Here is a 12,680-nt window from a genome sequence, read left to right on the forward strand (position 1 = left end):
AATGGCATCGTTACATCAACGTTACAAAACGCACTCTCCTTATTCGAGCAGTCGCGTCACTTACTTCCCGTTAACTTCTGCCAAACTCTGCGTCGCTAGACGTCTAAGCATGGCAATTCATATAAATCAAACGGCTCAACAATTAGAGGACTGCTTCGAACGTAAGCCAACAACTATTATTTATTTCTACCGTAAGCGATCGCTTGCATCATTTTTCCTACTTCCAACGAGCGTTCTGCGTCCAAACGACGACTCTGTATGTAACGTTGGCTGTAATAACTGGCTAAGGAGGAGCTAGCAAGAAGAAGATCTGCGTGAAAACGACCAGTACAATCAAGTTAGCACGTCGTAACATGACATGGACCAGCGCTCGTTTTGCGGGAACCCTCCTAATGACAATCGATAAGCACGACGCCTGCGGTCGAGGTTAGATAGATGGTAGCCAAACAGAACGCGACTGGTCACCTCTGAACCCGATATCTACTCATCGAGGTACGAGCCCTAGTCCCCCGCCGAGAAGTTCAGGACGATCCCCACGGATAGCAAGGCTCTAACGAGAAGTAATGCTCAAACGAAGATGGGTATTGCTTTTTACTTGGCTGGCCGTGGCGGCAGTAACCTGTGGCCACTGTTGGCACGATGCAAGAGTACCATCGCGTTCGCTAGCCGGAAGAGGACCAAAGACCCTTCATAGCTAGGGACACTGTTAGATACAGATGTATTCGTGTGCGTATTCAACATGAACACACCAGTAGCCTACGAATTGGAATAGCAGCCCCAATAGTACCTCCGCATATCCGTTGCTATATATTGATTATCAGTCGCATAGGGTATTTGACAGCCAGCAGCAACGGGCAAATTTCCGTCTCTCCGTAGCTGTCAACCAAAAAAATCGTCGCAAGATTGCTTTTGATTGGCCGTCTCGCTGCTTCCGCCGCATGGCTCGACAGCCGCCACGTGTTCTCTGTCCCCTTGACATTGAGCCTACTTGTAACGACAAGCAATTGACAAGCCATGGCCAATATGAACGCTGATGGACAATCGTCCCATCCATCCCATCTCGTTTCTGTTCCACTTCGTATGAGACATTATATGACTACACGTATTATCATAAAGCTGGACGTCCTGTCCTCATCCGCTGAGTGCCTGCCTGCCTGCCTGTCCGTCTGCCGGATGGGCAACTGAACGGACAAACAACCGGGCATTGGCCTTCACGTTCGACGTTCACTCTAACCTGCTGGTGCCACTCCTCGCTAGTTCGCTCGCGCGATAGAAGGAGTTATCGCCAGACCGCTGATAGACTGCTGCATTAATCCGCTCTCCAACTGTGCTGCTCAAACCAGACTGAACGAGTGCGGCCCCTGGGGCCGATTGCTGCGGACGCAGATGATGCAACGGCGCCGGGGGGTAACGCACCTCACCACAGCAGAATCTCGCTGATTGAGTGTTGCAGACTCACCCATAACAAGAGAAATAGGGACGGGAGCGGCGAGGAAAGAGGGAAGGGAAGAGGCGCCCTGGTCAGGAGTAGGGAACTGGCCCGAAGTACCTGTTATGCACTATAATAGCAGGCTGAGTGGGTGAATCGTATATAGATGTCCACTTCTTATTATCAACGGTTGTAATTGCCGAGCTCTATAGTTTTATAATTGCTATTAGAATTATATCACACCTTTATTCACGCAGGGTAATGATAGGAATTCCGGCTGTGGTTGTCAACAGCCAGTCCGGGTAAAGTTGTTGCTGTCGGTGACAGCGTTGGGTTGTTATTAATGTTATTCCTTTTGTTACTGGATTTGGCGCTGCTGTTTTCAGGACGTCTATGACCATGCCTTTTCTAGTTTCTGTTAGCGATTTGCGACATGACTTTTTACCGTCGTTGCTTTGATGAGCGACGAAGGATGCGGATGAACAGAAACACAGTCACAGATGGGCGCATAGGCACGAATATAACTTATAAACATTTATATACACTACATGTGCGGATCTATGGAACGACATTCGCCCGACGGACCCGTGGCAGCAAAGGCAAAAATCGTTTGACTGATACCTTGTCTCAAATTTCGCATTCGTCGGTTCTCAGGAAAATGGAAGTAATCAATGGAGTCGCAGAAGTAGCGGTCGCCGTCGCTGGCAGAGTAGCCCTGCCAAGTAGCAGCATATACAATTGTAACCGTAGTGGTGGCGACAACATCTGAAACACTGAAGTCCAACCAGAGTTCGTTGTCGGCGGGATAACATAAATCAGGCTTGGAGAAGATTTCACAAATCGCAGCTCTTGTTGTCAGTGTTGGTAACCCGCTAAAACTAGTTGAGCTTAGACAGCTGTAGCGTACGCAGCAAAACACTTACATCAACCAGTTCCTCGTAAAATCGGTTTACATAGCATAGTTTTGGTGAGTTGGTCATTTTTTTCCAAATCTCTCACCTGTTTACTTCTTCAAATTGGTTTCATATGAGGCCTGCCGTTGAGGTTTCGTATTGTATCGTCTGCTTTTTAACACCTGAAAAAATGCACATACATCTATATAAAATCTCTTTTTCTCTCTCCGCTGCAGACCTTTCGCAATATCAGCACTAGCAGTTGAACGAAGGATGACTTATTCGTGGCGGCGCATTAACTAAATATCGACTTTCTCTGCAAGCCGGTCGCAAATTCGAACAGATGCGCCAAATAACGAGTGAATTAAGCAACGAAAGAATTAACGAACCCAAACGAGAAAAGGAACAGACACCTCGTAGGTCACGCAAGTACTGTCGCAGCTAGCGGCCAGCCTCTCGGACGCTGACATCGCCCTCGAAATTTTCTACGTTTCTTAATCGGCATCACTTGATTATGGTAATTGTATGTGTACCCAAAGCTGTTTTAAATATATCTCTCGACGACGGCGCCATGAACGACAGACGTGTTGGTCTAGACCGATGAATCTATGACTGAGCGCTATCCCCCCGTTGATACAATCAGATGGCATAGCTACGATGCGACAACTCATCTATTTGTAACAGGTAAGCAAGCTGCGTTTTGAAGCAGTGACACGAGTGGCCAGTGAACGAACGAGGAGCTCCACGCAAAAAAATTGATGAAGACCGAGCAGGACAAGGGTATCGCAGTAGCAACGCCGAAGATGAAGCGACAACGTTAGCGTACACGGCAACGATAAGTGCAGCAGTTTATTGACGCGCAGCGCGACCCGCTTCGACGGTCTGATTAATAGGCCGTTCCATTTTTCAACAAAATACCAATAATAGTTTTTTCTTTTTTTTTCTGCATTTCCTCATGTAAAATCGAGTCGGTCATTTTAGCTGAAAAACAGTACTGTTACATAATCAGCTATGCTACTTCTGCTTTCGCTGCTGCTAAACTTGAGCAACCAATATTATGGCAAAATTATCCACCGATATCAGGCCACCAGTATTGCGATCAATGGAATCGACGTTAGCTGCAGCTCTCACTATAGCTACAATTGATTATTCTATAATTACCGACTGTTTTCTTAGACCAGTCACGCCAGACGGCTTCAGACGTGGTCCCAGCTTTAGTAGTGAGTTCGGCAACGAGTAGGTTCCTCAGCAATTTTAGCATAATGTCCTTCCTCCCTGTCTGTCGAGCAACTGATCTCTTTTCGATTTGCTTGTTTCTGTTATGTGCGTCTAGCCCTCCATCTTGTATGAAGCTATTCACTGGTGCACGTCTATTCTTCGATAGCTTTCCCATATCACACCCTGGTCAGTAGTGGCGTCACCGGTTGCGAGTTAACACTAGCCTATGGCTTCAATTTCGAGTCTTCAACTATCGCTGTAAATAGCCAGAAGTGTACTCACTAACATACGGGGCGCAGATGCCTAGATAGACAGGAAAGATGATGAGAAATATACGTAAACCAGCCCCTTAGTCGTGTTTTCTCGGTTCGATATTGCCTTTTGCCCATATCACTGTCGTCCAAATGCGCGACAGACAGGCACGTATGCTCACTAAACAGTTGCAAACCGGATAGACAGTTAAACTTCGCAGAAGATATACGACAATGCATTAGACAACCGACGTTACATAGCAGTCGAAGGAGTACGATTTTACCGATGTTGGGACTTGGTGACGCCTTGTAAGAGACCAGCAGTTCCACAAGCTACGTAGCAGTAGACGACATTGTAGACTTCTTATTCATTTATTGACCTAGCCGTAAGCGAGTATTGGTAAGTCTACGCATATTTAATTTTCTATATATATGTGTATCTTTCGCTGTTATTCTTCTCTGCAGGTTTGTACCTGTTGCTAATATTGGTGATAAAGATATGAGAAAAGTCATCCTGAAACGGAAGGCGCTCCATGCGACCCCTAGGTCTCACTAGTTTTCTGAGCCTTTTTATTCCTGTAGAGTTGCCGTTTGTCTGTTAGTGGCAGCAGAGGTAGGTTATTGAAAAGGTCTGAGAAAAGCTGGTGGACCTGGCGGTGTGTGTGTAGATTACTGCTGATGTCGCTATTGTTGATCTTTGTGACTGGCGTGGTGTCCGTACTTACACAGAAAACGACGAACCGCAACGTCACTGTCTCTTTTGGGCCAACTGTATATTTCTCTTTTTCGTCCACAGATGCTTTTTTCGACCATTGCAAACACAACACCCAGAGCGATACACGAACGCGTCGCATGGGACGACGCTCGCGAACAGACACAATCAGGTTCGGCGCTTGCGAGACACACCACCTGTACGCCAAACAAAGAGCGTGCGTTGTCCAGCGGGTGGCACGGGAAACGTGCGTGCACCATCGACGCCAGTACACCGTGTGAAAGGGGTACCATAGTGGGCGGGCTTACGTACTGAGCAGTTCATGCTTAGTTTACTAGTTCGCCATAGATTTGATAGTTTTAATAAATAAATAAAAGCGTAGTAGCTCAGCCAATTACAGATGCAGTGATTGTCTATGAAGCTTCACATTTTTCATTTATTTTAGTATATTATTAGTGCTTGTTCTTTTTTTCCACGATCTTCAGTCCCTAGCCTTGTATTAGCGTTATCCGCTGAATTGAGCTTTTTAGTTTTGAACACTGAAACGCTCCTCCGTGGACCAACAGACACCGGAACTACCGACCACAGGCTATCGGCCGCTATCTCAAACGCACCGATAGAATGGTGTAAGATTGACAAGCGCTATTTGCTATTTCGATTTCGTGTTTCTGACTTTACTTGTCGCTTTTCTTGCTAAACAGAATGTAAACAACAAAAAAGAGACGACTGAAGAGAGCGTATAGGAGAAATAAAACGACAGATATATACTTTCCGAAATAAAGTTCGAGAAATCACTAATTGGAAAATGCGTAACTCCATTCTGTTGTGTCTGCCTTCACACAACGTCACCGCTACGTCACTTAGCTGCTCATGCCTTTTTACGTTCGTCTTGTGTAGCTCGTATGATGGTACCGTCAGCCACTGCAGTCGAGCGGCCAGTCACCCCCTTGCGTTGTTTCCCATCGCCAGCCGTTCCGGTCAACCTCACCCGACCAACTTCTTCGCTAGTATTTGCTCCGTGCCTGCTTTTCGGTTCTTGCATTTTCATGCTTCGATTTAGGTTTGTTTTATTTGCCACTTTTCCCTCTAACGAGGGATACCAATGAGGGCCGTTGACCCCCAATTTACAAGCACTCAGATAGGACGAGAGAGAAGGGAAGCGCAAGCGGGAGTGGGAGAGGGAATGGGAGAGAGAGAGGAAAAAGAGCACAGGGGGCGCCATGGAGCGAAGCGCCCACGACGAGAGAGATAACACATTGAATAGAGTGCCTTTCATGGTCATGCCGCAACCTTCTGTCGGCGTTCTCACGGCTACTCCATGGCTAACAGCTTTTGGGGGTTAGTTGGCGGGACTTCTTCATTCGTATGCGTCCCTATCTGCGGCAGTCAGCGTCTAGCGCCCTAAAAAACCTCGAGCCCATTAAACTTCTGGCTACTATGCGTTGTTCGGCTCGAGCGACGGTCAAACAACACTATCCTGTTTATTTGTTCTTATTGTAATTTGGTTGGTAAATTGGACACATAATTGAATTGTTTATCGGATTCGTCGTGCGACTAGCGTTTCTAGAAACATTGCGACACATTAACGTCCTTTCTTTATTAAGTAGCGCCATTTGCGAGCTCGCCAAACAGCTAAATAAGAGCAAAGCCATTATGAAAGCCGCGGAGGCTTAATCAGTATTTCCTCTAAAAATCGTAAACATTTTTATCAAACTGCTACGGCGTTATCGGCACAGCTGTCAATAAGACGTCTGCAGATCAATCGACTCTTGCCTTGTAGAATTCAATGTCTGCCATAGTATGCCGTGTCTAGTGAGTTTTCGAACAAATCATTGCAAAGTTTCTGCAATATGCGTCTTGTTGTATCCTAGCCTACTCTATTGCTAGTTATCACCATGTCAAGCAAGTATTTCTACCTATAAAAACCTACTGCAGGGCCGGCTAAAAAGCACAAAATTTAATTTTCTTTGTTTGAGCACGAAGTATGGCATCGCAAGTGTTGGTTCTTTCCGCAGGTGTATGCAGCATCAATAAAAACAGAACATGCAAATTTATCAGCACACGCCATTTACTCCGTCTCGGGTTGATCGACGAATGACAGACGTAAGTTTCCACAGACAGAGACGTAGGGTAAGAAAAATTTGTGCTCTTGGACTGACCTCTTCGACTTTCGCCTCATCTCGCCATATTCATAACTTGGGTTCATTGGGTCGGCTTTGGTCAGTTCGGCAAAATTTCATTGATTGTTGTTTCTCTAGCGTTTATGTTGGCGGCGGGACGACTGCCGGGTGAACAGCGACAATTTTCAGTTTCCTCGACAAAATAACTAGCCCCATAGACAAGTCAATACTAGGCTACTATCATGATATTGCGCAGCAAACGGCTTCGTCAATACGCCACAAGATGATGTCGTATGCCGCCGCCGCCGCCGCCGCCGCCGCCGCCGCCACCGCTGCTCGCTGACGCGATCGGCGCGTCCGACCGCCATTGTCCCCGCTGCCTTCGCCATGGGCATCGCGCCTTTATCGTCCCCCCCAACCAACAAAGCAACCCGACGAAAATGTAGCCGTCCGCCTACTTCAAAGCGCAGTTACTGCTTACGCGCTGTGGCATGAGCCGCTACCGCGAACATTGTTAGACACGTCTCGGGACGTTCGATAGATGTCAAGTAACAATAGCGCAAAAAAAAGGTTCCTGTTATCGGTGTGGCCGGGTTGATGTCGCTGCTGCTGTTGTTGTTGTTGTTGTGGCTGCCGCGACTGTGCTATAGGGAGATTGCCTGCCTGACTCTGAATCCGCTCGATCAGTGCTTAATACACCAGTAGCAGCAGAAAACCAAACGCCCGTCCAAGAATCGGCCGGTGAGGAAAACGAACCGGGCACCGAACAACGACCTAGTCACCAATCACAAAAATACAACAACGACGCAACAATAACGTTCAAACCGGACCATTGCTATGCTGTGACCAGCACACCCGCGGCAGCCAAGAGACTGTCGTTGCCTCTCTGGACAGACGACCAAGCGGGCACACAGACCAGCTCGCTGACGACGACGCACTGACTGCAGAAAACCAATGTAACAACGTGTGAGTACAGACGTTGCTCGGACTGGGGCGCAAACGACGCAAGGGGTTCTTGTCGGCGACGATGACATCGACGGCTCCAACAACAACAACGGTGAAGACATTTAGAAAGAAAGCTAAAAAAAATCGTTGTGGTCGCGATTACTGTTATTACTGGTGGTGACAATGAAATGGCGGTGCGCTGTTCTAGCTATTTCCGGTCTTGCCATCAACTTGGCTGTGGCGTAAACAGATCAGAGGCGATCTGCATCTGATTATGGTAGGTTAAGTTCGATAGAGGGATGTAGGCGCGAAGAGTGCGCTGTGCACGAGTGTTTACGGAGATGGGCGCGGAGGCATAACTATATTGTTGTTGCGGTAGTATTTGCCACGGATGCTAGTGCTGGCATTAACATCGGTCACATACTGGATTCTCAAATTTTCCGAATCAGCCATCATGGTCAAACCTTCTAGCATCGATTACCACGTCCTTGGCGATCCCCTTAGCTTCCCATTCACTGTTCAAAGGAAGTGAAATACCAGCGTTCAGTCGGCAAGTAGATCCACAACAAGAAGACTGCTCACGAAGCGAGTCAATTATGTACCATTCAAATAAAACGATCTTCGAAAAGTCAACACTTTACGTATTGGCAAGTTCGTGAGGAGCTGGTCAATAAAAATATCATACGTTCTAAATACGCTACTCTGTCAAAAAAAGTATCGAGAACTTTACTTTGTACTAAATTAGCACACTTCTATTCTACAAATCCTAGCCAAATTTAGCGTACAGACAGGCAGACAAGTGTAGAACGGTTATCGGTCGACTCCTATCCGTCAAAAGTCGAACGCTTCGCTGATACTTTTTTGACCTAGTGAAACGTACGAAATAGCAACACTCGCGCTATTACTCAAAAATGGAATCTAGAAGCTTTTCGTTACAATGCCGTGTAAATACTACAACTCTGCAGCTTAATTCTCGTTGATGTATTTCTTAAAGACGGGTTAAGTTTTTTTCGGTTGTTTCAATGATATATGTGTATCCTTCGCTAGGTCTCAGATTTGGCCCATGAAGGCACAGCAGCACCATGAACTTACGTATGGCACAACTATGGCTTTTCCAGCCTAGTTCTATCGAAAGATCAAGTTTTAAACTGGGGAAGCCTGAAAAATAACCCATCTAGACGTATAGTGATCAGTTGCCCTATAGAGAGCTACGAAATACATGTCGAAAAATAAAAACTACGTGTCCCATTTAGCTGTTGAATATCTTATTCGTCATTTTATCTATATGTTTAGCGCAAAGCAGACGACACGCCGCCATGATAAGCCGATTCCACCTGCCTATTCTGACTATTGTGTGCTAATCCCTATGAGCGTACCTTAAGTATCCCTCATTGCGATGCTCATCCCATATTGTCGCCTCCTCTTGTAAATACAGTTTACGCTCCTACAAATGACAGGTATGCCATCGAGGGTGGACGCCGCTCCTGCCGCTCGAACCCGGTCTTTTGCTTTTGTTGGCTTTGTACGTTTCCCTCAGACCAGGCTTCCGTTTTAGCTGAACCGCAGAATAGTCGTCAGCAGAGTGTATGTACACAGTCGACCTCCACAGAGGGAAAAAGAGACCATTCAGTTCAGACAGGTTCCCTCATATCTGGTTTAATCAACCTTTTGCCAATACATCTAAATCAGACAACATAGCGCATTATGGCCAAAAACAAGCCAACATAAACGTTTCTTGCTTAATAGTGCCAGTTCAGGGATAGGAGTCTATGCGGACACAACGCAAGTTGGAAAATGAAGCTGCGGAGATTACACACGCCTCATTGAAACGAGAAATAGAAGGCAACACTTGCAAATAAAGTCGTACAAACGAAAGAAGAAGGAATATGGATACTCAAACGAAGCCCCATGCCATACACGCACTGGTTTTGTCGTGAGCAAACTTGGACAGACTCCGCGGCTATTACTAACTTAGTTATCGAAGGATTAGTTGAGAGAATGGATTGATCAGCGCCAGCTGATCAATCCATTCTCTCAACAATGTGACTCAAGAAGAATAGAATTTCATGCTATTTTTTTTCAGCTAATTGATACGTATTTGAAATGTAGACATTTGTTTTCGCACACTTCCATAACCATATCGAATGCACGATTACTAGGGGGGCCAAAATCCCTGATGACGAGGGACGAGTCAGCTTAATGGAGAAGCTAGACTCTGAGAACCCGCGTGAACGAGAACGTATTGCTGCGGAGTACTTTTTTTGCGTGCCACATAGGTATAGCTAACCGATGCAATCTACCGATAGCTGATTTACTACCCATTTGCTAGTCATTTATACCCAGAACAGTAAAGAGTACATTTTCGTTACTCGAACGCTCACTGACCATATTCTCAAGTATGAAAAATGTGTTTCTCCTAAACCTAGCTTCATTAAGATGGCGGTCTTATGGAACCGGCCTCGGTTCGAGGTTAGACTAGCTAGCGTGCGTCGTACGCGCTGCGATTTGTAATCGAAGTATATCTCAATTTTTAGCCTCTCTAAGCACCGCTGTGAATAGACTCTTCAATTATCGTCCGCCCTCCGAAGGTGACGTTGGAGACACGTAAGTCTCATGACTGCGACCGCTCTCTTCAGACAGCAGAGTAGATCTAGTAATGAATGGTGGATAGAGGAGCCGCGGTTTGGACGAAACAGATTATTCCCCCGGCCACAGGTGTCTTTCGCACCGATTGAAGCTATCGCCAGCTACCTCAGCATTTGAATATTCACTGACGCTAGTAAATTTAATACGAACGTTAGTTACCCGAAACGCAAAAGTATGCAAATAGGTATATATGTAAATTTACATTAGGTGCGTATGATACCGCGTTCGTCTGAAGGCAAAAGGTCGAGTTGTCAATGAAACACGCACAGAGTGCTACGTGAATTTTAAACAGATAGCCGTAATGGATTGCCGATAAAGGCTCGAAGCAAAGCAAAAACGTATCTATCTTATTTCGATATCTAAAAGTAAACAGTAGTATGTGAGTTAATATAACTGTACGACAACGGTGAAATTACTGACGCCTCCGAGAACTGCCAACGGAACTTCGGCAAAATCACAAAAGAGGCATACAACGACGTTGGCCACGATAAAGAATCCTACTAAACAAACGGATCCTCGGATCCAGGAGTATTATGAAAGTGTTTCCATATCGTGCCGTCTAGCCAATGTTATTCGATTAATTAACACGGCCAACACCGAAATTTCCTAGTACTGCGCCACTTTCCGGTGAACCGAGACCAGCCCGCATAACGTATGCATCTGCTGAAGACTATTGCCCGGGACGCACTTTCTAGACAAGTGGGGTTTGCTTCCGTACGATCTGAGAAAGTACTCACAAAAATCTAAAATCGATTTCTATTAAAGCGTTTTTTTTATTGCTCTTCGTAATTTAACTAGGGAAACAGTAGATAGTTGTGAAGCGTTGATTCAATTGGAGCACTTCTGCTTCTTTACATTTTCTAGGAAATAACATGCTACACGAGCAGGCTAAGTATAATAAAATTAATGATATTACCCACTGAAAGATCCAAAGTCAACACTTTAGGATTGTGTATTGTAGCACGAACGCAGAAAAAAATCAGCAGAGCCGAAAAAATATTGCTAATTCAGATTTCATTAATGTTTATAATTCTGTTATTAAACCTGTTTTAATCTCTACGTAGTAATGGTGCATTCGTGCTAACACCGTATAGCGATTTGGTCTACTGCGCAATGCGCATAAAGGTCCGGAAGTCTAAAAGGAAAAAAACCATCAATATGTACGCACGCAGGCCATAATTATATTAACAATTAATTTCGGTGCACCTGTACCACAGGTTTATTGTATGCCTCTAATATCACTTTCGATAGTTCGCTTACTTGTGAGATAATTTTTTTTCCATATGATTCATAGGGAGGACAGGGCAAATGTACCGCTATGGTCGTAATACCGACTGCTGATACTTCCGAACTAAAATGGTGACTGGTTCGATTAAGTAAATGGCATAGAGGATATCTCATTTTTAAAAAAAGTTGTGAGTATATGTTGAATAATAATAAAGATAGATCACTGATGCAATTGCTACAGATATAAATCCATTGATTTATATATATATATATATATATATATATATATATGTAGCAATATTGATATATTGACAACAATATAAAAGGCATAGTTTGTTAATTATAATAATTCGATGTTCATTATATGGCAGGCCATTTCTAGAATAATTTATTTCGTCTTTTTGATCCTCGTAAGGGGGGCAAGAACTTGCTCAGCAAACTCTTTTTGCAAACTTGCTATCAATTAAGCCCACAATAGTTAATGGTCCATTCCTCTGGTATCAACAGCTTTGTTTTTAGATAAACTCATTATGTATTGACTAGCAGTAAGTTAACCCCAGCACATACAGCTGTCCAACAACAAATGCCATATCATATGACGATGTTTTCTCGGCAACATTTATGTATATAGATCGAGAAAAAAAGGGAATCCGTTATCCTTCACCCTGTCTGTGATTTTTCCTGTCGTCCCTTCATACCATGACCCCATACGCGATCATACCGTATCATCATATCTGATCCGTGTAGTTAACAGAAAATTACTATAATACGACGGCAAATCGGAGCAGACCTTTTATTGAGCGAATTTTTTGCCCGTAACACATAATTCGTTCTTTCTAGTTGCCCCAACGAAGCGAGATCGTACACAGGGGTCTAGTCGATTCGTCGCGATTCTCAGCGATGCTTGCCCTTGTGCCCGAACCGCTTTATTAGCATGGCCGAAACCGGTGTCCAAGCTGATCCGATTGCGAGCCGTGTGTGACAACGGCCTCCCTTCAGTCTAGCCCTTATGAAACCCTTTCCGCGTCATTTTTGACGCGATATCTATTGTTGCTAATTCTGCCGATACTTGTGCGACTGAGGAGAGAGAACAGGACTGCTGGAGTGCGAGATGGAAATATCTCTTTTTTCCTTGTTTGTAATCGATATATTCAGCTATACTTTGAACTAGGGATCCACCATGCTGCTGATTTGTTTGACTGCTCACTCCTGTTGATCTTAACCTTCGTCTGCGTCGCT

The 12,680-nt window shown here is 45.0% G+C and overlaps 1 protein-coding gene across 5 annotated transcripts in view; it reads right to left on the reverse strand.

The window, feature by feature from the left end:
• Positions 1-12,680, reverse strand: part of LOC147758689 (uncharacterized) — a 65,454-nt gene that overhangs the window by 16,579 nt on the left and 36,195 nt on the right. The window contains exon 2 of one of the 5 annotated variants that reach the window (XM_086993358.1): positions 2,429-2,504. The exons of 3 other annotated variants lie outside the window; for them this stretch is intronic. In XM_086993358.1, the coding sequence (XP_086849484.1) occupies positions 2,452-2,504 (53 nt within the window). In that variant the 3' untranslated portion in view covers positions 2,429-2,451. Of the gene's footprint in view, positions 1-2,428; positions 2,505-12,680 lie in introns of those variants that run through there. One more of the 5 variants, XM_022817252.2, reaches the window with a different exon arrangement.

The sequence above is a fragment of the Varroa destructor genome, unplaced genomic scaffold, assembly GCF_002443255.2.
Source record: "Varroa destructor unplaced genomic scaffold, Vdes_3.0 BEIS01000001.1, whole genome shotgun sequence".
NCBI lineage: Eukaryota > Metazoa > Arthropoda > Arachnida > Mesostigmata > Varroidae > Varroa > Varroa destructor.